General features: G+C 44.3%; 1 protein-coding gene across 4 annotated transcripts in view; it reads right to left on the reverse strand.

Annotated features, from left to right (window-relative positions):
• PDE3B (phosphodiesterase 3B) overlaps positions 1-3,210 on the reverse strand; it is a 283,802-nt gene extending 280,592 nt beyond the window's left edge. For 3 of the 4 annotated variants that reach the window (XR_013635919.1, XM_073347443.2, XM_073347442.2), the window contains exon 1: positions 1,428-3,209. Coding sequence is in view for 3 of the 4 variants with exons in the window: in XM_073347443.2 (XP_073203544.2) it covers positions 1,428-2,441 (1,014 nt within the window). In the remaining variant the exon portion in view is untranslated. Of the gene's footprint in view, positions 1-1,427 lie in introns of all 4 variants that reach the window. The other variant, XM_073347444.2, reaches the window with a different exon arrangement.
• Positions 3,211-26,212: the final 23,002 nt, after the last annotated feature.

Raw genomic sequence — 26,212 nt, forward strand, 5'->3', positions numbered from 1 at the left:
ACTATACTATATTCCCTATATATTTGAAAGGTATGATACAGTGTTTAAATGCGTGTTCACATGATTACCACCACCAATTTACAAACTTAAAACTGGCTGCATTAAACTATTTCTGAAACCTTTACTTGAACTTTTAAATGACCCTATAACATTGATACAGAACCTATTTCTAAACCTATTAATGCTGTATTCCCCTGCAACATAAATGCCCAAGTCAAGGATTTCACTCAGCTTGGCTCATCTTTCCCCTGCTTGGCTTCAGACTCGCTGAATAAATTACAGTAAGGGAGGGAGCTTTGAGAAACAATCACACCAGATGCATTAGGAAATACATACGAGAGAAAAAACTAGACAAGCTTCATTTATTTAGAACTTCTGTATCTCAGCTGCAGCAATAGACGGGACTTTCTGGAACAATAGCCTCTTGGCTTACAAGCCAGGCTTCGTTTATGCGTTTATTTAAACACACACACATTTGTATTCTCAGTTCGGGGACTGGATGATTTTCCACTTCAGGTAGCCCCGGGCCAATTCCATCAGCAACACAACTCAGTGTTCCTGGAGTTCACGTGCAATTTCCAAGATACAAAAAGACTCAACCCCCACACGGAATTTGCACTATAAGATTTGCACTGCAAAGGGGTTTGCCCAAAGTAGAAACTAGCAAGACTTGCCTTAAAAAACCTGAATGGTTTACACTTCTTTCCATACTTGACTCAACAGTTCTCTAACCGTAGGACGGCTCCTAAACCAAATCAATCCAAGCTCAATATTGCCTTATTTGGAAAGAAACAACATTAACTTGGTAGAAAAACCAGACATTCGTCATGTACACATCTATATGCCAGCCAGTTGAAAGTAATATCCTCAAAAACCTGGTTTTCCCCCGGTTCTTGCAGTCACCAGGTCAAAAAAGGTGGGAAAAAACTAAGTGCTGTGCAACTAGAAAGTTTTATTCTCCAGTGTAGTCTCTCGGAAGCCGAGGAGGTGGCTCAGGACTTTAGAAACATCACAATCAAAGTAATAATTATAAGGCACCTGATACCTAAGAGGGCTGTGCTTTAAAAAAAAAGTTACTTTTAAAGAGGTACGGTCTGCCAACTTGATGCACAACGTCTAAGGCGTGTATCCTGCAGGGAACACATCACTGCGTCTAGTAACAAATTAAATCTTAAGGGATGCACAGAAGAACGATCTCTTACAAGCGCAGAGATGAACTAATATGCGCCTACCGTCGTATCTTTCAATTTACTACTTTAGGGGAATCTTGACACGTCTCCCTGCAAACACATACCAGTAGATGCGCGAGCGCGCGCGCGCACACACACACCGGTTCCTCGGAAAGTTTTGAGGTTTGGTTTCCTCTCCCCCCGCCCCACTCCCCGCCAGCGCTGCCCTCTCCCTCCCCCTAGTTTCGGGGGACCTACCTGTTCTCTGGAAATACAAGGCAACGAGGGTCTCCTGGACATTTTGCAGCTGCTGTGGTAGCTGGTTGGCATTTCCCCTAAGGACACACAGCTAGACCTCCTCCTGGGTCTGATCACAGGCACTTTCTCCTCCACGCTGGGAAGCCGCGGCTGGTGATGCTGGTGCTGCGCTCCCCGGCTCTGAGCAGAGAAGATGCCGCGCTGCCAACCCAGCAGTGCCAGGAGGCACCCGGCCACCCCGACCGAGCCGGCCAGCAGCGGTCTGAGGCTTGGGGGAAGCGAGCTGAGGCTGGTGAGCGAGACCAGCCAGACCAGGCTGGAGAAGACCAAGACCAGGAGGCTTCGGCGGAGCTTCAGGGTGCTCTGCAGCAGGGTCAGCACGGCCACCGAGCCCAGCACGGTCAGCAGCCGGCCCGCCACCATCTGCAGCTCGGCGGGGCCCTGCGGCGAGCCTCGGTGCCCTTCCGTGGGTAACAGCCACTGCAGCGCCACGAAATCCCCCGAGTAACAGCAGAAGGGCAGAGCCAGCAGCCACCAGAGGCTGGTGCCGCCGCCGCCGCCGGGCTCCTCGCGCTTGTCCCGGGCCAGGTAGCAGGTGAGGAAGAAGAAGGCACAGGCGATGCTGAAGAGGGGGCTGAGGCAGTGGGACAGTCCCAGCAGGGTGCGCAGCGCCGAGGGGCCGCACCAGCCGCTCTCGCCCTGCCGGCCCCAGGGGCTGCTCCGGCCGTAGCGGAGCAGGAGCGAAAGGACAAAGGCAGCCAGGGCGCCCAGGCTGAGCAGAGCCCGGGGGGAGGCGGCGGGGAGCAGCAGCAGGGAGAGGAAGCCCCTGGGGGGGTCCTGCCTCAGGGGGGTCACGCAGCTCTTCACATAGCCGTTCCGCAGGCTCTCCGGGCCGCCCCCGGGGCGAGCGAGGGGGGCAGCCACCCCGCCGCCGTCCTGCGGCGGCTGCTGGGGGAGTTTGCTAGGTCCATGCTGGGAGGCGGCGGCGGCGGCGGCTTCTCTCTCTTCCCTCATGGTGGTCTGGGGAGAGCGTGGGTCTCGTCAGCTCCGTCTCCTCCTGCCTGGCGCTGCCTCCCTCATCTCCGCCCGGGAAAGGCTCTCGGGTCAGCCGCGGGCACCTCTCGCCGACTGAGCGGCGGAGTCCGGAGCATGGTGGGTAACGAAGGGGAAAGCGAGAGAAGGTAAAAAAAAAAAAAAAGTCTCTGCGCGAGGCGGCTCGGCAGTGGGGACTCGCTGTCGCCTCCCCGTGCCCACCGGTTGCAACGGCGGCGGCTGGCAGCACCCTGGAGGGGGAGGGGGCGAACGGGACAGAGCCTTTGCTGCTACCTCCTGCAACGGCGTGCGCGGAAGCAGCGGCGGCACGCGCCGAAAGAGCGGTTGGACTCTAACGGCCGCCGCACAGAGAAAGGGGAAGCGCGCGCGCGGGGGCGCGCCGCTAGCCCGAGTTGTGGCTGCTCCAGTGTCGGGGTGTGCTCGAGCGCGCGAATCCCCAAGGGTGGGTTACAGCGCCCACTGGGCAGCGTCTGGCACCCCTAACTAGTAACTAGAGTTGTTCTGCGGACTCCCCTCCCCCCACTCTGACTCTTACACAAGCTGTCGGCCCGAGGTGTGCGCGCGGCTCGTAGCTCTTCCTCGGACTGGGCCCCCTGCCTGCAGGGGCTGGTCCCGTGATCCGGAATCCCCTCTCACAGGGCACAGAGAGCAGCATTTTCACCCCCAAACAGGGCTGTGAGAAGTTCTGCACACCCATATAAAAATCTAGACAGGCATATTTAGGCAGCCACTGTTAAAAACGGTGGCCACACAGGTTTGGAGTGAACTGGACACATGACCCCGCTTTTATTCTTCTTGCCTGTGAACATTACCTTTCCTCTCGCTTCTATTTTTCTTTTTACTTGCTTGCCTCACTCCCAGCACAAATTGAAGGTGTTTATAATCTTTCAACTGCCTGAAGCTGTAAATAAGGACATTGGGGCAAAAAAGTAGGGACATTCAAATAGATTTTGGGGGAGGTAGTGAGAAAGTGGTATATATTTGCTTTAAAATGTATTGGCTCCGGGAAATAGTTGGCATGCATAGAAAGAGAATTAGAGGCTTTTCCTTGCTATAAAAATACATGAGGAGGAGGTTTGGCTTACAGTAATTTCTCTTGGTTCTTTCAGTTTTTGGCAAAATGTTTACACATGTACAGGTGACATTAAATTGTTAAACCAAGCTTGAAGAGCCATAATACGAAGTTTGCTTAATTTACTTTTTAAAAAATTCATATGAAGCTTCCCCATCAGTACTCCAGTACCTAGAAGCAATAAACAATATAAATACTTCAAGCAACTAAGCATTCTTCTCTTTTCCCTCTCAGCTGACTGCCTGGTGACAGTTGTCTCTGATCTCCTTTTCAGTTCTTTTTATGAGATGGCCATAAAACCTGTCTAGAACCTGTAATAATTTAGCTGTGGTAATGTTTTATAATTCAATACTGTAACAATAAGGACATGATCCTGCACCTCATTTGAGTAATCCTTGAAGACCTCATCCTCCAAGCATTTACACATGTGCTTACCTTTATACCTGTTTCACTCCCATTGGTTGTACTATGGCCCTTATCCTATAATTGGGGCTTTGCACAAACACAAAGATCTGACCAGGTTCAACAACTAGCAGAATCAGGGCCTTGGTGACATTGAAAGAAAAAAGGATTTTTTAAAAATAAACACAGTTACTATTCAACTGAGTCGTTAATGGTATTATGTTTTCTTAATTTGGGGAAATTCTCATTTTTTACTTAAATATGTATTCAGCAAAGTGTGCAGTCAGAAGTGTTCATAGTATAAGTCTATGCATTACATGTAAAATGTTGATGATGTTGTGAAGTCACAGATGTGCACCTAGGATTGAAAGTTACATAAACTATCTTGCAAATTAAATTCTTGGAAAGAACAGATTTAGGGCCCAATATCAAAAGTCTTACTTACGTGGCTAGTCCTTCAGAAGTGAATGTAATTAATTACTTTTAGGGCAAGATTTTAAGTATTTGGCAACTAAAAGGTACTGACAGGCACCTACTGGGATTTTCAAAAGCGCAACTTTTAAAATTTTGTCCTTTAGGCCTTGTCTACACACACAAGTTTTTCCAGTTTACCTAAATTAATTAAACCAGTGCAGTTTGTGTGTAGACAAGGCCTTAGGACCCATTCCTGCAAATGCTTACATATGTGCTGTACACATGAAGTAATGTTTTCAGAATAAGGGCCTATGACTCAATAATGTGCACAAAAGTCATCTAGCAGAATTACTGAAGGGATTGAAGAGTTCTACAACAGCATTCAATGTAACCAAAATGAAAGTTTCAAATTTGGAAAGTACAGCAGAGGCAAGAAACTGATATTTACCATCTTAATCAGAAATAACAAACAATACCGAATTACAAATACATTTTAAAGATCTTACTTTTAGAATAACTGGAGTTCACAAGAAATTGGAAAGAAGCAACCCTTTGCTTTCCAGAAAGCAAATCAAATTGGTGGAGTCTTTAGTGTTCTTGTACCATCGCTTTCTTGTGGAAAGCTCAACATTTCCTTGAAAGAAGGATTTAAATTCTGTGTTAGTATACATGTTATCAGTATCATTTTTCAGAACCCATACTGGAAATAATATTTTAAAAATAAGGGAAAAAATACTTTCCCCAACACATATCTAGTCAATGTTATATTTTTGCATTTAGCTTTACTCACATGAGTAGTACTATTAACATCAATAAGACTATTCATGAGTAAAGTTAAGCATCTGCATAAATGTTGGCATGACCGGGGGCTAATATTATAAAGTGAACTGCATTCTTACTATGCAAGTATCCTTCAATATTAGGTTCTGTTTAATTCAGCTTTAAGTAGACACTCATGGAAGGGCATTCTTACTGAAATAAAGTTAGACAGTATAATCAATATAAAATATTTATTTTACTTACATGTTTGTCTGCATGGGCTTGTTTTGTAACTATTATGTGTACCCATGGAATAATTAAACTTGATTACAGTGAGATTTCTGTGCACAAACCATCTGAACGAATTTAAACAGGGTTTAATTACTTCAAAAGTGAGCTGTCCTAACCCCAAGGCTACAGAATCATTCTGACACGTTCGCTTGCCCAATTCATAGTTAATAATTCAGTTACTTAATTGAAGTGGAACAACTTCAATAGGAGAGATTGAGGTAGCCCTCAATCAGAATATTCCATAGAGTAGTGATCAGGGCACTCACTTTAGAGGTGGCTGATCCCTCTTCAAATCGCTTCTCTTTATCAGACAGTGGGGGTCTCCCATATCCTGCATGAGTACCCTGCGCACTAGTTAAAGATTATAAGGGAGGTGGTCATCCTCTTCTGGCTGTTTTGTTTCAGGCCCCATATGGAATTTAGGCATTCTGCTAACTATCTTCCCCTAGTTTGTGGATAACAAGCAAAGCAAGGCACCTCCCTGCAGCCCAGATTTTGGTACATATCTTTGTGAGAGAGGTGGGGCCTACCACACACCTGTCTGTTCAGAGTTTCCCAGTGGCTAGCTTAGATTATCCCTGCCTAGCATTCTGGCTTTGTGGATCAAAGTCTAGGGTGTCTGTCTCTCCCTATTCCTTATACAGGAGCCTAGGCACCGAAGGGTATGTTTATACTACCCGTCAGATCGGCGGTTAGTGATAAATCGACCCCCGAGCGCTCTCCCGTCGACTCCTGTACTCCGCCGCCGCGAGAGGCGCAGGCAGAGTCAACGGGGGAGCGGCAGCAGTCGACTCACCACAGAGAAGACACCGCGGTGAGTAGGTCTAAGTATGTTGACTTCAGCTACATTATTCACGTAGCTGAAGTTGCATAACTTAGATCAATCCCCCCTCTAGTGTAGACCAGGCCTAACTCAGGCTTTCTTGTTCCTGTGATTTTTCTAGACTCCTGAAAAAAAAGTTAAGCGCAAATGACTCTCTGCATCGCAGTGCCTAAATCCCTTTGTGGATCTGGGCCTTTGTTTTTAAACTTTTCTGTTCAGTGTAGAAACTAATATTAACATAATTTAACACCTGTTCCAGATGTGCACTAAGGTAGTACCAATTCTAGTGTAACTTGTATGCAATGTTGTTGTAGCCATGTTGGTCCCAAGATTTAAAGGCCTACTAAAGTTAACTAAACTCAAAAGCTTGTCTGTCTCACCAACAGAAGTTGTCCCATAAAATATATTACCTCACCCACCTTATCTCTCTTGTGTAACTGACATTTTCAGTTGTATAAAAATAAGTAAAGATAAACTGAATTATTATAACTTAATCATTAAGCAGCAAGATTAAAAAATATTACAACTCCAAACATCAGGAAAAAAAGCAAGTTTGTTGTACTTATGAGTATCAGGTTTTGCACATCTTTAATCATTCCAAAAGTACCAATTCTTGCTTATTCAGCACAGTTTTTCAGAGTATGTACCTGCAGGCAAAAACCCAAGCATGCCTAAATATATTTACAGGCCTACACTATCTGGTAACACACTCTGTCATTACTTATTGAATAGCTAGATGATACTTATTTCACCCCACAGGTAATTCTAGACAGGGTCTTTTGATTATCTCAGACTTAACTCCATATAACAGCATGTTCTGTTCCTTTAAAAACAGGTGTAACCTGGGGTCTTGACTCCCTAAAGTCCTCACACCCTGGCTGGGTGTAGTCCCCTGAGGGAGCACCTGACTGAGGGGGCTTATGTGACTAGGAGTAAGCAAAGTTGGCTGGGGGTTGTGAAACAGGCTACAGGAGTTCTCCGTGTTTGGAGTGAGGAAGGTTCTGGTGATAGCATCAGCTAACTGGGAAGATCTCCCAGGGCAAGTTGTTCCCTGTAGAGAGGGATATATAGAAAACTCCTAAGAAGGTTCTGGGAAGGGAAGGGCTTGACACAGGGAGGTGTGCTGTTTCTAGGGAGGAAAAACTTTCAATTCCTCTGAGCAAAAGGGAGAAGAAAGCTGTAAAACGTTGTAGCTGCACCTGCTCAGGACTGCTGACACCCTAATGAGTCAGCTAGGCTGCCTGATGAACTGTCTTGCTGGATTGTCTGAGCAGACCAGTTCTTACGCCCAGCAGCAGTAGTTCACTGGCTGTTCAATGCCTATGCCTTTTCTGTCCCTCCCCACTCCCATTTCCTGTCCTTTTCTCTCCAAGCCCAACTCCTGCTTTGTTCCTCCATGGCTTCAGCCCAGATCCTGCTCTACACCCAGCCTTGTTCCCGTCCAGTCTTGTACTAGCCTTGCTCCTGCCTCCGAACAAGCCCTGTTCCTGCTTTCCCTGATTCTGGGTAATCCAGTTCTGACCCTGGGTCTGGCATTTGTACTCTAGTGGTTCTGATCTTCAGCCCTTGTTCTGGTCCTGTCTCGTTCCTTGTCTCTGGCAATCAGACTGTGACCTCTAAGCCTGACTGCCTGTGCCCTGCTCCAATGATAGAGAACCCTGGGAACATTTTCCCCCCTCTGTCAGGGGGGAACTATGTGGTAAGATTTATCAGGAAATAGCCTGGGAAGGGGCAGCAGCTGTCAGGCCACTTGCAAGACTTGAATTGTGAACAGGCGAGTTATATGGGCCCATGGTTCACCAAATTCAGGACACAGGGGCCTGGCTCCAGCAATGTTCAGGGCTGAGTCTCTCCCTGGCCCTGCCTGCTGCCCGCCGGTCTCCCCTGGAGTGTCCCTGCCTGCACCCTGAGCAACGGGTGACTGCCCTACCGCTTCGCGCTGCGCTCCCTCGCTAGCCGCTGCTGGCTACAAAAGGGAGCAGTGCTGCCTGCAGAGGGAAGAGGGGAGGAGGCGCACACGTGATGGCAGCCCCACCCACCCACCACAGGGGAGGCAAGGGGGTTTTCTGGACCTGAGAAGGGCCCAGCCCCTAGAAGCATCTGCAGTGACGGTGCTGCTGGGGTCGGGGAGAGGGCTGGGAGGTCTGTGGAGTCCTCCTCTCTGGCCCCAGCCCCAGGGCAGCCTGTCTGCACCCCAAATTCCTCATCCCCAGCCGCACCCCACCCCAGAGTCCGCACCCCCAGCCAGAGCCGTCAGCCCCCCCGCCCCCCAACCCTCTGCCCTAGCCCTGAGCCCCCTCCTGCATCGTAAACCCCACATCCCTGGCCCCACCCCACAGCCCTCACCCCCGCACTCCAACTCTCTGGCCTAGCCCTGAGCCCCTCCCACACCCCAAACCCCTCATCCCCAGCAAGAGCCCTCACCCCCCTGTACCTCAACCCTCTGCCCCAGCCCTGAGCCCCCTCCTGCACCATGAACCCCTCATTCCCAGCCCCACCCTGCAGCCCTCGCCCCAACACTCTGCCCTAGCCCTGAGCTCCTCCCAAACCCCTCATCCCCAGCCCCAGCCAGAGCCCTCATCCCCTCCACACCACAACCCTCTTCCCCAGCCCTGAGCCCCCTCCCACTCTCCAAACCCCTCAGCCGCACCCCATTAGTTTTGTTATGTGCACCAATATGCAGGTGGGGGGGGGCGGGACTTGGACCCGTTCTGGACACCACCAAAAATTATACAAACCTGCTGCCCCTGGTTGTGAAGGACTAGAGAGAGAGCTCCAGAAGCCTAACAACCTGCTCCTGTTAAAAAAAAAACAACAGTCATTATGGAAACCTAAAATACTGCTTAGTTCAACATATGCAATCCAGCTCAACTCAGACAGACCTAGAAGAGAGATGATGACATGAAATGGCCAAACTCACAAGGAAGCTTGATGAATTTACTTTGTCTTAAATCCATTACCAAACCTGATAGGTGGAATGTGTGGATGCTGTATGAACCTGGTAAAATGGTCAAAAGTAATAAAAGAAATGGACAGATATAAACTAGATTATACTGATGTAAGCAGTGTCAGGATGAGCTCCACCCTGACATCTGGTGGTGAGGTGTGGCAAGTTGTGGAAAAGAACTTCAGGGGCCGATCTCATTTGCATAGGCACACCCACCATGCCTAGAATGAGACCATAGCTGCCCAAATGGTCACTTTGGCTGCTGTGGGATCCCCAGTGTCTCTGTTATTGGGGCAGGAAGAATAAATTGTTATTACCCTGATTATGGGAACTGTCCTTGGAACTGTATGTGGCCTTTTGTTATGATGGAGGGATTCACCATCAACTAAGTAGCACTCGCTAGGCAAGGGTCATGGGTTCCAAAACTGTGTGAATGGAGAGAGGCTGGGGACAAGTAGTAATACTTGGTGGCATGGGCCCCTTGGTGAGGGCCTTACATGCTAATTGCACTTCCTCCTCTCTCCACTGTGGAATATCAGAGCTAATTTTGATTTCATTAGAAGTCTAGTTATAGGCTGCTGAGCTCACTTTGGGCTGACAGTGCACCAGCACTGGGGCTCCCCTACTACAAGCTGAATTCACCTAAGAGCTGAAATCACTGAGTGTTGTGTTAAGTAGTGGGGGAGCTTGAAGATATATTGTGGAGCAGTTTGCGGGACGGCTGGTGAAGCAGTTCGACGCGGAGCAGTGTGTGGATGGCGGGAGCTGCTTGTGGGCCGTGGAGCTGAGCGAAGGAGTTCATGGGGCGGCTGGCGGAGCGCAGCTGAACGAAGGAGTTCGTGGGGCGGCTGGCGGAGCGGAGCGCCGCTATGGAGCTATGGGGCGGTCAGCTTCAGATCATGTAAGGTGCCTCTTACCCCCGTCCCATTTCCACCCAGGTTGGGAGGTAAAGCTCTGCAGATAAACTTTCGAACTCTGGGGCTGCCCTGACCAGGGACAGAGACTTTTGGGGCATTGGACTTTTGGGACTTTGGGTGATTTGGGGTTGCTGGACTCAAGAACCAAAGGGAAAAGGGCATGCCCCAATTTGCCTGGGGTGGGTTTTTTTTGCTCATGGGTTGTGTTAGGAATCCTGTTGGTGGTGTTTCCCCAACATAATGCCACCTTGCTTTTCTCTGTTATTAAAAGGCTTTTGCTACACTCAGACTATGTGCTTGCGAGAGGGGAAGTATTGCCTCTTGGAGGCGCCCAGCGGGGGTGGTATATATTTGTCCCAGGTCACTGGGTGGGGGCTCGAGCCGGTTTGCATTGTGTTATTGGACTGGAACCCCTAGATATTGAACCCGGCCCTTGTTGCTGCCAACTCTGACGGGCAGAAGGGTTACACTAGACCTAAGTGAAAGGAGTAATGTACACAGAAATAGCATGGATCTGATAGTATCAGAGGGCATATGTCAAACTTCCAGAAAGTGTCCATTATTCAATGTTCTGCTCCAACGAAACCTGGAAGAAGGATCCAAATAGCATAATGAGACAAACATTGGACTGGAACTCCCAGGGCAAGAGGCAACAAGGTGGACCAAGAATAACATGGAAACACACAATAGAAGCAGAATTTGAAATAAGCTATTAAAATAACATGGGGGAAAAGCCCATACTGCAGCAGGAGACTGGCAAAGATGGAAGGCAGTAGTGAAGGTTCTATGTTCCACACAGAATAGAGAGGCATAAGAGATTTATTTAATACCCAGACAAAGTACATTTACCTAAAAAAAAAAAAAAAACCACCAACCTGCACCCCTGTCTAATTTTTAAATATTAACATTTTGATAGACATTTCTAGTTTGTTAAATGTGTAATCACAGATTTCCCTCACTTTAATAAAAATCACCAGAAACAACATGTTGTGGTAAAGATGTTCACTCTATAATATGGTATTACCCTATTAAATAGAAATCTGATTATATTACTGTATAATATACAAATATAATAAACAAAAATGCACTGTAATGATTGTTTTGTCTCTGATATTTACATCATAAGAACAGCCATACTGGGTCAGACCAAAGGACCATCAAGTCCGGTATCCTGTCCTCTGACAGTGGCCAATGGCAGGTGCCGCAAAGGGAATGAACAGACAGGTAATTATCAAGTGATCCATGCCCTGTCACCCAATCCCAGCTTCTGGCAAACAGAGGCTAGGGACACCATTCCTGCCCATCCTGGTTAATAGCCATTGATGGACCTATCTTCCATGAATCTATCTAGCTCCCTTTTGAACCCCATTATAATATTGGTCTTCACAACACTCTCTGGCAAGGAGTTCCAGAGGTTGACAGTGCATTACGTGAAAAAATACTTTCTTGTGTTTGTTTTAAACCTGCTACCTATTAATTTAATTTGGTGGCCCCTTGTTCTTGTATTATGAGAAGGAGTAAATAACACTTCCTTATTTACTTTCTCTATACCACTCATGATTTTATAGACCTCTATCATATCCCCCATTAGTCGCCTCTTTTCCAAGCTAAAAAGTCCCAGTCTTATTAATCTCTCCTCATACGGAAGCTGTTCCATACCCCTAATCATTTTTGTTGCCCTTTTCTGAACCTTTTCCAATTCCAATATATCTTTTTTGAGATGGGGCGACCACATCTGCATGCATTATTCAAGGTGTGGGTGTACCAAGGATTTATATAGAGGCAATATGATATTTTCTGTCTTATAATCTATCCCTTTCTTGATGATTCCCAACATTCTGTTTGCTTTTTTGACTGCCGCTGCACATTGAGTGGATGATTTCAGAAAACTATCCACAATGACTCCAAGATCTCTTTCTTGAGTGGTAACAGCTAATTTAGACCCCATCATTGTATATATATAGTTTGGATTATGTTTTCCAACGTGCATTACTTTGCATTTATCAACATTAAATTTCATCTGCCTTTTTGTTGCCCAGTCACCCAGTTTTGTGAGATCCTTTTGTAGCTCTTTGCAGTCTGCCTGGGACTTAACTATCTTGAGTAGTTTTGTATCATCTGCAAATTTCGCCACCTCACTGTTTACCCCTTTTTCCAGATCATTTATGAATATGTTAAATAGGAGTGGGCCCAGTACTGATCCCTGGAGAACACCACTATTTATCTCTCTCCACTCTGAAAACTGACCATTTATTCCTACCTTTTGTTTCCTATCTTTTAACCAGTTACCAATCCATGAGAGAACCTTCCCTCTTATCCCATGACTGCTTATTTTGCTAAAGAGCCTTTGGTGAGGGACCTTGTCTAAATAATATCTAAAATCTAAATACATTATATCGACTGGATTTCCTTTGTCTGCATACTTGTTGACTCCCTCAAAGAATTCTAGTAGATTGGTGAGGCATGATTTCCGTTTACAAAAGCCATGTTGACTATTTCTCAACAAATTTATGTTCATCTATGTGTCTGACTGTTTTGTTCTTTACGATAGTTTCAACCAATTTGCCTGGTACTGAAGTGAGGCTTACTGGTCTGTAGTAGTCAGGGTCACCTCTGGAGCCCTTTTTAAAAACTGGCGTTAAATTAGTTATCCGCCAGTCATTTGGTACAAAAGCTGATTTAAATGCTAGGTTACAGATGACAGTTAGTAGTCCCGTAATTTCACATTTGAGTTTCTTCAGAACTCTTGGGTGAATACCATCAGGTCCTGGAGTCTTATTACTGTTTAGTTTATCAGCTTGTTCCAAAACCTCCTCTAATGACACCTCAATTTGGGACAGTTTCTAAGATCTGACACCCAGAAAGAATGGCTCAGGTTTGGGCATCTCCCTCACATCCTCAACAGTGAAGACCAATGCAAATAATTCATTTAGTTTCTCTGCAACGGCCTTATTGTCTTTGAGTGCTCCTTTAGCATCTCTGTCGTCCAGTGACCCCACTGGTTGTTTAGCAGGCTTTCTGCTTCTGATGTATTTAAACAAATTTTTGCTATTACTTTTGGAGTCTTTGGCTAGCTGTTCTTCAAATTCTTTTTTGGTCTTTCTAATTATATTTTTACATTTCATTTGCCAGAGTTTATGCTCTTTTCTATTTTCCTCATTAGGATTTATCTTCCACTTTTTAGAGGATGCCTTTTTGCCTCTCACTGATTCTTTTACTTTGTTGTTTAACCACAGTGGCTCTTTTTTGGTTCTCTTACTATGTTTTTTAAATTGAAGTATACATTTAAGTTGAGCCTCTATTATGGTGTCTTTAAAAAGTTTCCACGCAGCTTGCAGGGCTTTTACTTTTGGTACTGTACTTTTAATTTCTGTTTCACTAACTCATTTTTGTGTAGTTCCCCTTTTTGATATTAAATGCCTCAGTGTTGGGCCACTGTGGAGTTTTCCCTGCCACAGTGATGTTAAATCTAATTATATTATGGTCACTATTACCAAGCGGTCCAGCTATATTCACCTCTTGAACATGATCCTGTGCTCCATTCAGGATTAAATCAAGAGTTGCCTCTCCTCTTGTGGGAGAGGTTTATATAAACCTGTTAACTTCCTAAATAAATAGTTATGTCTTCATTGACCTTTGTGCAGGAACGATTGCAAATTATAAAATCAAAATGTAATCCTTATGTGATGGGAAACACTAAATTATAACAAACCAGTGGCTTATTCATGCTTTCAGTTTTGTTAACCAATTTTCCCAAAACAAGCATAGTGTGAAGAAAACTGAGACAGGAAAAAGAAGGGAAGGGAGCAAAAAGAATGTTCCTACAACTGGGGAGTAGTTCTTGTTTTTTATTAGTTCAGAAAGCAAGTGTGTCTCTTGAGTGACTAGAGCACTATGGTGTGACTAAAATGAGGCTGGAAGGCTAAAGCAGGTATGAAATCTGATTAGTGGATGAAGATTCCCTTTTCTAGTGGAGGCAACATCACTGAGCTGGCAATCTCTAAACTGCAGATCAACAAGGATTTATTCCAGGAACACTGGAGCCTGGAATAGAAAGGTTATAATTGACCTAAATAAACCTGCAATTCAGAACAAAATAAAAGGAGACAAAAATGGTATACTTAATCCTGCCTCTGCATGGGGGGGATAGACTAGAGGACCTCTTGAAGTCCTTTCCAGTCCTACATTTCTATGAACCAACTACCCAGGACATTGTTGGTCTTTCAACTTTCCTATTCAGCAGGGAAAAAAACCAGGTTCTCCCTAATAGAGCTGGGCAAATAATTGATTTTTCAGTCCTCTTCCTTCACGTAAACAGAATCCATCAGTCCTATTGTCACGGCAATACAGAGTTAGGTTGCAGATGGTCTCTGTGTTCCCTTAAACCTCTGTAATATTTTAATTTGGCTTAATGAAAGGGTTTTTTTAACCATAACACACTTTGATTATCTTGAGAACAGTATAAACTATCCATAAATGACTTTTTTTCGATGCTGTTCAGAAGACACTACTTAATAAAAATTCTTAGGCTGAGATTTTTTCAAAGCTGATGGAGTTGGATCTCTAACTTACTTAAAGCTAAGACTAATGAGGCATCCAAATTTCATAGATAGCTTTCTAAATCCCATCTGAAGAATTAACATTTAATTATGGCTGATGCGTTTTCTGTACTGGAGCTCATTTGGAGAATAAAGACGTAGCATAATTACTTGACAGCAAAAAAAACAAAACAAAAAAAACCACACACATAAAAACCACTGAAAAGTAATTGCTGCTGTAGCAGTGAAATGTTTGCCAGGCTACCACTTTTTGAAAACTGACCATTTAAGTAGACTTAATAAACCAATGTATGCATAGAATTGAAGATTACCAATAAAATATAGAATAGGTGACTTTATTCATTTGCTTGCATGTTACATAGCATTAGTCTTAAGAGTTTTCTGTATTTTGAATCATGTTTAATTATGAACTCTACACTTGTTGTGAACTACCATTAGATATGAGAAACCATGGTAATAATACTTTTGTGATTCATTCTTTAATTTGTAAAATGAAGTTACAGTTTCAAATTGTAATGGAGACATTTCATGGAATCCATTCATCGGTAATACTGAAGATTAAATATAGCTAAAATACCTGGATCAGCTTTCAGAGGGTTAGCTGTGTTAGTCTGTATCAGCAAATACAACAAGGTGTCCTTGTGGCACCTTAGAGACTAACAAATTTATGATGCATCTGCTGAAGTGGGTTATAGCCCATGAAAGCTTATGCCCAAGTAAATTTGTTAGTCTCTTAGGTGCCACAAGGACTCGTCGTTGGATCAGCTTTGTCTCATTTCTGTTTGCCATGGAGGTCTTTCTTGCCACAGAAGTACCAGATTCATCATTATATTCCATAAAAGCACAAATGAGCAATCCAATTTAAGAGATCATTTATTTGAGGGGGAACATAAGTTTTGTGGTGAGATATTCAATCGCCCTCCCTAACTCCTCTAGATCTTTCTGGCACTCTTTTAAATTGTTAAGATGGGTTCCTGGTAATCCACACTGTCTTGAAGTCTGTCAAAATAATTCTCCACTAAAAATTAATGTGCTTGACAGCATCATAGGCTATACCCTCAGCTGTTGTAAATTGGTATAGTAATGCAGTTGAGCTGATAATACCAATTGAGGATCTGTCCCATGATTCTGTACATTCTCACCTCTAATTCAGCTATTATATTTGGCTGATTTACTTTCATTCAGTTATGCCTGTAAAACACTTAAGTGCCTTGATGTTTTCATTGCCTCATAATATGCTACAACTGGCACAAAAAAGCACTATGCAGAAAAATGTCCTTAAAGGGACAATAATGTTAATATATTTGTGCTGCTTGTTTAATTCATAATATGAAGTATAGTTATGGGCTAATTTTTCTCCTTAAAGATCAGGGTCCAGATCTCTCAGGACTAAAGTGTATTGAAAGGAAGGTTAGGGAATTGTGTACTGTGCCATCAGACCTTCACTATCTTGAATACTAAAAATAAATTTAATCTCCAAAAGCACCAATGGTGACTCTGGTGCCAATGTCTTTCCCCGTGTTGAATGTTATGACTTCAAGTAGCTGATCTGTGATTGCGCAATCTTCTGTACCAGCTGAAATTCCGATGCAGCACTGGACTGCTGATAGATGGGGTATGTAGTAGCCTGAGCAGGGATAGCTCCACCATTACCAGCAGGCTATTCAGTGGGCTCATCATACTCAAGCTCAAGATCAGCCTCTTCTTCTCTGTCTCCTTCCAGAGACCAATCTCACAGATCCTCTAGATCCCCTTTGAAGGACTGAAGGAAAGAAATTGTTCTGGGGACATGAGTGCTTAACCCAGTGCTTATTGGCCTTCAGTGCCATACTCACTTCCACATTTACCTCTTTGAGATCCATGAGTTGCACTGTGTTCTTTGAGATCCAGGTCAAAAACTCACTCGATATTGAGATTGAGCCATCCAGTTGTTTTACCCTGGCCCCACCTGGACGGGAGGTACAGACTGATGTGTCAATGGCAGAAATTCCAATACAGCAGGAGGAATAACCATTGCCTTAGGAGGAGGTTTTTGTTCCTCCACCCCGTCATCAGTTTGGGGTATCCAAGCTGATTTTGTCCACAAGAATGCCCACAAACTACTGGACATTCTGCAATCTCCAGTTCATAGAAGGGTAGACTTCCCTATAAACAATGCTGTCTTGGTTCTGGTAAAGTCCCTGTGCAATCCGCCAGCGTCAGTATTGCCTATGCCAAAACATACCAACAAAAGAGTTACTATATTCCCATGCAGGGATTTGAGTGTTTCTATTCACACCTAGCTCCCAATTCACTTATGGTAACTGCTGCAAATGAAATGATGTGTTGACGCAGATATAAGTCTCCCCCAAAGGTTAAAGAGGACAAGAAATTGGATTGAAAGGGCCAAAAAGTCTATTCCATCTTGTCCTTGCGGATGCTTATTGCTAATCAGCAGGTGCTCTTGTTTAAATATGATTTTGTTAATTGGAACACATTATCCAAATGTATGGAGAAGTCGCTAGAGGATGCTAGGAAGGTTTAAAGCTTTCCTGGCGGAGGGCCATCTAATGACAAAGACTTTGCTGCAGTCAGCACGTGATGTAGTGGGCACCTCATCCAGGCTTATGGTCTCTGCTATAACCATGAAGCAGGTGTCCTGGCTGCAGAAATCTGACATTGCTCCTGATACAGCAAACTATAAAAACGTAACATTTCATGGGTGATCTTTGTTCTCTGATAAGATGGATGAGGCATTACCTTAGTTTAAAGACTCCATGGCTACTTTATGATCCTTAGGGATCATAAAGATGCCATTATAGGGGTCAGCAACAACAGCAACAATTCTGCCAGTACCCCGCATTATTTTACACAACCCTCCAGGAGACAACAAGACTCTTTGAAGAGGAGGCATAAGCCTCATAGGAGATGACCCTCAGGTTCTAGCTTTCAATGGCCAGCATGTCCTCCATCAGCTGCTGGCAAGCAGCCATTTTGACTTGCCCATTGAGAGAAGCGCACTAGTCCTAGGCATTTGCCCCTCCCCCACCATTTGGGGACAAGCTGTCCCACTTCCTCAGTGCTTGGGGCTCGATAACTTCAGACAAGTGGTCCTCACCTAGGTTATGCCATTCAATTCCTATCCATTTCTCCTTCCCACCCTCCTACCTTGGCCCTTTCCAGGGAGCCTTCTCACAAGTCATTGCTACTTCAGCAGGTCCAGACCCTGCATATTTTGGGAGCTTTGGAAGAGGTCCCTCTGTAGCAATGGGAAAGGGGATTTTTTCCCTTTACTTCCTGATAACCAAGTCCAAGGAAGGAGTGAGACCTATTCTTGATCTTTGTGATCTCAACAAATACATCATATTTCACATAGTTATTGTATCTGTGACACTTCCTGCCTTGCATTGACTGGTTTGCTGCTCTCAGTTTCCACATGGTGATTCTCCCAAGCCACAGGAAGTTCCTGAGATTCCTAGTCACTGATCAACATTATCAGTATATAGTTCTCCTCTTCAGACTGTCATAGTCCCACGTGTCTTTACCAAATGCATGCCAGTGGTAGCAGCCTATCTCAGAAGGAATGGAATGGAATGCATGTCTTCCCATAACCCTACTCGGATGTATTAAGTGAATACAGGGGGGAGCCTGCTCCAGTCAACTTTACCAGAACCCAGTAGGGTTCTGGCACTTCTGCATCAGCGAGGACATCAGGCCTACAGCATCACATTTACCAGGTCCTCAAAACTAGCTTGCCGATCGTCTCAGCAGGACTTTCTCCAAGAGCCATGGGTGGTCCACGAAATAAATGAAGGGTGCTCAGGCCCATCTTCAGGGAATGGGGAATTCCATCAGTCGAACACTTTGCAACAGGAAGTGTCACTGATTTTGTTCATGAGCAGGATACAGTCCAGGGTCTCTAACCGATGCCTTTCCTCTGAGCTGCGGAGGGGCTCTCTCTCCAGTTCTCCCCCCCTCACCAATATCTCAGGGGATTCTCAAGCTGAAGCTGATTCTTCTTGTGCCAGCTTGGCAAAGTCAGTGCTGGCTCTCTGACCTCAGTTGGTCAGTTCAACCTTCCATATCCCTTCCTCCACTGCCCAACTTACTGAATCAACACCATAGTTAAGTTACCCATCTGGCGCTGAGCCGTCTACACTTCATGAAATGGTTGGTGCATGGCTAGATGAGGAAGAAGGGTGATGCTTGCAAGGAATTTGGGAAATCTTGCTTAATAGCAGAAAACCATCATCTAGGTCTACTTCTTTGGCCAAGTGGAACCTTTTTTTGATCTGGGCAATGTCGAAAGGACTCCAATCCAGGTCAGCTCCTATTCAGGACATTTTAGACTACCAGCTACATTTGAAGTCTTCAGGGCTAGCTCTTAGCTTGTTAAGTATTCACTTGGGGGTGATCTCAGCTTTCCATCCTAGCCAAGGAAAGTCAGTTTTCTCAAATCCTATGGTAGGGAGATTTCTGAAGGATATCATCCACCTGTTCCCATCAGTGAAGGAAATGGTCCATTGTGGGATCTTAATACTGTTCTGGCAGCACTCATGAGTCCTCCATTTGAGCTGATAGCAACCCACTCTTTTCCCTTCTTTCCCAAAAGACTGCCTTTCTTGTTGCAATAACTTCCACAAGAAGAGTCAGTGAAAGGCATACCCTTATGGCAGGACCTCTGTAGACACAGTTCTTCAGGGATAAATTATCCTTGAGACCACATCCAAAGTTTTATCAAAGTAGCATTGCAATTTCACCTAAACCAAGTTATTTTATTACCCATATTATTTCCCAAATCATATTCCAATCCTGATGAACAACGGCTACATACTTTAAACATCAGAAAACGTCTGACCTTTTATTTGGAAAGGTCTAAGCCTTCAGCTTTTATCACTTCATCACTTCAGCTTTTAGTTTCTTTTGCAGATTGGATGAAGGGTCAGCCGATGTCAGCACAGTCAATTTCTAAATGGATAACCTCCTGCATTAATACAGCTTACAGAGTAACTCAACTGTAACAAACTGTACGGGCTCATTCAACAAGGGCTCAAGCGACTTCAGTGTCATTTCTGAATGATGTTATAATTTTGGACATTTGCAGAGCTTCTGCATGGTACTCCATACACAGATTTACCAAGCATTATGCTGTTGCTCAGACATCCAGTCACATGCAGACTTGGGGAGAAGAGTGTTCCTGTCGTTATTTAACTAGACTACAAGCCTACTTCCTACGAGTATTGCTTGTAAGTCACCTGAGTGGAATAAGCATCTGGAACCACTTGAATAACTAAAAACTGTTGTCTACCTGTACTGTAACTGTTCCTTAAGAGATGGGTACAGACATTATTCCATGACCCACCCTATATCCCTCCTGCATCAGAGTCTCTACTCTTGACATTCAATGCAAAGGCACTGAAGGAAGTCAGGGTGCCACCACCCTTATATAGCCACAAGAGAGCCTGAGGGCCAGAGGGTGCGAGCCCTACCTCTGCAGGTATTGCTTGACAAAGTTCTCTAGCTTTGGTGTGCTAGTCACATGCACACCTGAGTGGAATACACGTCTGCATCCACATCTCAAAGAACAACAGTTACAGTACAGGTGGGAAACCATTTTTAATGCAAGTTAGCTCATTAATGGGGAGGTATTTGTCTTGGAGGGGTTATACATTTCATCCTTCCAGCCAAGGGAGGAACTCAGAGCATGAATGGAAATAAATTGTGAGCGGGGGGAGGAAAAATCAACAGGCTTCAGAATGACAGGTACATGTGCTACATGTCTATGCTCTGACACCTGGAAAGCCCAACCCCATTTTTTTAGATCAACCTAATTTTAAACCTTAGTTATGACCCAGCTGCTCACCACCCATATCCTAGATCCAGGAAATAATTTTATGTCATTGGGCATGCAGATCCTCTGATCAGCCATTGTTCTAATTCAAAAATCCATTACAAACTGGTATATGAAACTAAATTAATTTGACTCCATGACCTACCAATTTATTTTTTTTAAATCTATGGACTGAGCTAAAAGTAACTTCTCCCCTTCACAGGCTCCAGTGCACATATTTTATTTAAAAAATTCTTAATCAGTGTTCTGTTTACTTTTTAATTCTTCTGTTGCTAATGTTTATCAGGGAATATTAGCTCTCCTCTGCTTTGACTACCTGAAGCTTCCACTCTCTTACACTGTACACAATTTATCAGGGGCAGTATCTATTGCTCACTATGGGTTTAAGGCAAGTGAGAATGTGAATTCACTTCACAAGCAAATTGCACACAGTCACAGTATACACTCACCACTAGGGTGCCTCCTCCTGGATGCTCTGGGGATTAGCTCCTTCAAGGTCTGACATCTCCTCCTGTCACTTGTTCGTGCAGCCTGCCACCTCTGTCTCTGAGACTCAGGGAGCTCTCTCTTAGTGACTTGGCCTTTCGGGCTGATCACTGTAGTTCTCCCCTTCCCAGGTACCACAGTCCCACTGGACAATTTTCCTAGGCAGTCTTCTGCTCCACTGCCAGGTCTGTGCTACTTTCCCAGTTGTTGGTAGGGGAACCAGGGCCTACCCACTACTCCAGGTTCCAGCCCAGGGACCCTACCTACAACCAGCAGCCAAGATCTACACTGTCCCAAACCTTGCTACTGTTTCCCTGGGCTGCTTCCTACTTCACCTTTATCAGGGTCTTTCTCCACCCTCCTCTGGGTACACCCTTTCCTCAGAGCCAGGATCCCGGAGCTTCTATTCTCTTCCTGGTTTCCTCCCTTCCCTCTCTCAGGCGAGAGAGTGACTGCAGGCCTCCATACTGCAGCAACTTATGTTCTTATCTTCCTACCTTTACTCCCCACCTAGGAGCTGGACCTGCTGCTGGCCGCTTCCGGGGTGCAGCGCAGTCTGCGGTGCCAGGATAGGCAGGAAGCTTGCATTAGCACCCCTGCTGCGCCGCTGACCAGGAGCCACCGGAGGTAACCCTGTGCCTGTCCCCTGCCCCAGCCCAGAATCCCCCCAAACCCGCAGCCTCCTCCTGCACCCCAAAGCCCTCGTCCCCAGTCCCACCCTAGAGCCTGCACCCCCAGCCCAGAGCCCTGACCCCCTCCCGCACCCCAAGTCCCTGCCCCAGCTCAGAGCCCCCTCCCACACACTCTGAACCCCTCATTCCAAGCCCCACCCCGCAGCCCTCACCCCCACCACCTCAACCATCTGCCCCAGCCCTGAGCCTTCCCAAACACCTCATCCCCAGCTCCGTTGGGTCACAGGAATCAACAATTTTCTTCAACTGCGTCGCTAGAAAAAAAGTTTGAAACCCACTGGTTTACAACAGAGATCCTGTAAGAAGGTACCGTTACTGCCTTTCTCTGAACAGAGTACACACAAAATTATTCACTTTCTGAGTTTGATATTTTTAACTTTAAAAAGTTCACCATAATATTAAACCTAAGCATTCTCTCCAAGGTAAGTTACTCCTAGGTAAAGTTTTGGCTCCTCTCTCCCTACCTCCTAGTGTTTTTAAACATTATTTTAGAGTTGTTTGATCTCATTCACACTGGTCAGCCAAACTGTGTTAAAAATAGTTTAAAGGTTGAACCTCACTTCTAAACACATTCAAATCTTCACTGTTGACAGGGCATCAAAGTGAATTTAAAAGTTCACAGCAAGGCCTTGAACATAACACTTAAGAAGAAAGTGGAAAGGTCACATTTTTACTCATCTTCTATTTTACTTTACCAGAAGAATAACCTTACAGCCTGATTTTCAGAGGACAGAGTACATGCAACTCCAGCTGAAGTCAAGTGAAGTTGCTGATGCTCAATATCTTCATTGCTTGTGCCGTGACAGCAAAAATATTAGTCTTTCCGGAGCCCCCATCAGCCTGCAGCGGCGAACCGCAGCCAGTGGGAGCCGTGATAGGCCGAACCTGCAGACACGGCAGGTAAACAAAGTGGCCCGGCCTGCCAGGGGCTTTCCCTGAACAAGCGGCGTCCCAAGTTTGGGAAACACTGGCCTAGTTATACCAGTTGCACTCCCATCTTCTCCTTCATTCTACTCTTTTCATTTCTCCATGTCTTTGAGTTGCTATAGATTTTTCAACATTCATTCCAACTAGCTGAAACAAGAAGACTGATCCAGTTCCCAGTGAAGTCCAGAATATCAAATGAGAGTTGGGTTGGAACCTAGATAAACAGCAGAGATTGTACCAAGTTCTACATGTTCTTTCACTGTTACATACCAATTTATAGTATAATAACTTTGCCATATGTTATTATTTGTATTGTATTCAAAGCTAGAATGTCAGGGCTCCATTGGTATAGACACTGTATAAGCATATAACAATGTAGCTCATGAAAGCTTATGCTCAAATAAACTTGTTAGTCTCTAAGGTGCCACATTTTTTTTTTGCGAATACAGACTAACACGGCTGCTACTCTGAAGGTCCTATAGTAATTAAAATAGACTTTCATATAAATTACTGGCTAGGTTACAACTCCTAGAGGATAATGGTGTCCAATGATTTCGCTGTTTCGCTGAAAGCCATTTTGTTATACACTTCAACCTCTCCGGCTACTCAGTAAAAGATTTAAGGGTGGCAATTTTGTAACAGAAAAGCTTCAAAAACAGACCCCAGCAAGAAACTGCTGAGCTTGAATTAATATGCAAACTAGATACCATTAACGTGAGTTTGAACAGAGACTGGGAGTGGCTGGGTCATTTCAGGTATTGAATCTATTTCCTTAAGTTAAGTATCCTCACACCTTCTTGTCAACTGTCTAAATGGGCCATCCTGATTATCACTACGAAAGTTTTTTTCTCCTGCTCAAAATAGCTCATCTTAACTAATTAGCCTCTCACAGTTTGTATGGTAACTTCCAACTTATCTGTATATATATATTACTATATGTTCCATTCTATGCATCCAATGAAGTGGGCTGTAGCCCACGAAAGCTTATGCTCTAATAAATTTGTTAGTCTCTAAGGTGCCAGAAGTACTCCTGTTCTTTTTGCGGATACAGACTAACACGGCTGCTACTCTGAAACGAACCATTATTGTTGTGAGGCTTACTAAAATTTAGCCGTTTTCCAAATGTAGTTCGCATAGATGCAGATAGCCTCTGGGATTTAAAATCACCACACACTACCTTCATTATTTGATATGTAAAAACTCTAGAAGCAGCCATGTATCTGGGGATTAGCCAAATACCAAAGGAACTGAGTGACATACTTTGACTGAGGGCTTCTTACAGTGTGTATTCAAATTGGTGCTGTAAATTCTACAGTACTTTTCATTTAAAATAAGCTGTCAAATATGAGGTAATATTGGTAAAGGTTGGACTTAATCTAGGCTTTATGTTATTTAATTTTGCATAGTTTACCCGCTGTGGAGTTCTAAATAAATGGCCCTATTCATGAAAAATATGTATATATTTGGTATGTTTGCTTTCTTTAACACTGAAAGTGACCATTTTCTGCATATAAAGTATGTTTTTATTTGACTTATTAACACATCCCTTCCCCACATGAATGGACACATCTCTTTTATGCATGCAAATCTTGGAAAGAGTGGAGAGAGGAGAAAAGCAGCATTCTGGTGTTAAATAAAGGAAATCTGACAATTCAAGGAAGCTTAGAAAATGTAACAAAAGAATACATTCTTACTCTCTAGGAATCACCCTAATTTATGTGCTGAATACTTTAAGCCCTGCTTTGATGGAATACCTGATAAGCATTTTTAACAATTATGATTTTTATCAGCATCCATCCAGAAATTCTTCCTATTCAATAGCATCCCAACAAATCATCATACATAATCAGGGTCCAAACAAATAACACATTTCTGAATACACTTTAAAGGAGTAAATGCAGTGGAGAGTAAGTTAATAAAATTTGTGGAAGATACAAACTGGGAAGGGTTGTAAGCACTTTGGAGGACAGGATTAGAATTCAAAACAGTCTTGATAAATTGGCAGAAAGAAAAGGAGTACTTGTGGCACCTTAGAGACTAACCAATTTATTTGAGGATTAGCCTTCCTGAGCTACAGCTCACTTCATCGGATGTAGCTCACGAAAGCTTATGCTCAAATAAATTTGTTAGTCTCTAAGGTGCCACAAGTACTCCTTTTCTTTTTGCGGATACAGACTAACACGGCTGCTACTCTGAAACCTGTCATTGATAAATTGGAGAATTGATCTGAAATCAACAAGTTGAAATTCAGAAAAGACAAGTGCAAAGTATTACACACAGGAAAAATCAAATGCACAAATACAAAATGGGGAATAACTGGCTAGGCAGTAGTATTGCAGAAAAAGATCTGGGATTATATTGTATTCCAAACTGAATAAGAGCCAACAATGTGATGCAGTTGCAAAAAAGGCTAATATCATTCTGGGGTATATTAGCAGGAGTCTTGTATGTAAAATACAGGAGGTAATTGTTCCTCTCTAGTTGGCAATGGTGAGGCCTCAGCTGGAATACTGTGTCCAGTTTTGGATGATGCACTTTAAGAAAGATGTGGACAAACTAGAGAGAGTCCAGAAAATAGCAGCAAAAAAGATTTCAGAAAACATAACCTATGAGGAAAGATAAAAAAACTGGGCATGTTTAGTCTTGAGAAAAGAAGACTAAGAAGGGACCTGATAATATGTTAAGGACTGTTATAAAGAGAAGAGCGATCAGTTGTATTCCATGTACACTGACAGTAGGACAAGAAGTAATTGGCTTAATCTGTGGCAAGGGAGATTTAGGTAAGATATTAGGAAAATCTTTCTAACTATTAAGTTCTGGAATAGGCTTCCAAGGGAGGCTGCGCAATCCCCATCATTGGAGGATTTTAAGAACAAGTTGGACAAGAATCCTTGTCAGGGATGGTCTAGGTTTACCTGATCCTGCCTCAGCATGGGGAGATGGACTAGATGACCCCTTAGGGTCTCTTCCAGCCCTACATTTCTATGATTCTACTAACTTTTAAAAATTTTGGACTGTAAATAAATATAACTAAGGAAAACTATGTTCTAGCAGGGTAAAAGGACTTCAACGTGGGTATAGAACAGTGTAAAAGGGCTTTAGTATGAATGAAAATCTGGCCCAAAGTTAAATGTTCATAGCCTTGTAGAGATATGTTTATGAAAGATTGTGATTTGGAGACACTCCCTCATAAGAGAATGTGTTGTGAGTGTGGGAATTTGGAGCTGTGCCCTGGAGGTAGGGATTGGAAACCCTGCTTGGCTGTATGCAGCAGTTTACCAGAGACACTCTCCAGTTTGTTTTATTAAAGTTTTATTCCTTTCCCATTCACTGGTTTGTTATTTAATGAACCCCAAGATCATTACAGGTCTGTTTTCTAAGTTGGAAACCAAAACACCACATGCGGGTGTTAATTTGGTCACCAACTTGCCAAAGTGCCAGGGGGTGCTTGATGCCCCGGCTCTGTCCCAGGCCTCACCCTCACTCTACCCCTTCCCTCCAAGGCCCCACCCCTGCCCCATGTCTTCCCGCCCTGCCTCTTCCCACCCAGTTCTGCCCCCTCCCCCGAGTACACAGCGTACCTGCTCCTCCTGCCTCCCTCACAGACTGCTGC

This window comes from Lepidochelys kempii, chromosome 6, assembly GCF_965140285.1.
Source record: "Lepidochelys kempii isolate rLepKem1 chromosome 6, rLepKem1.hap1, whole genome shotgun sequence".
In the NCBI taxonomy this organism is placed as follows: Eukaryota; Metazoa; Chordata; order Testudines; family Cheloniidae; genus Lepidochelys; species Lepidochelys kempii.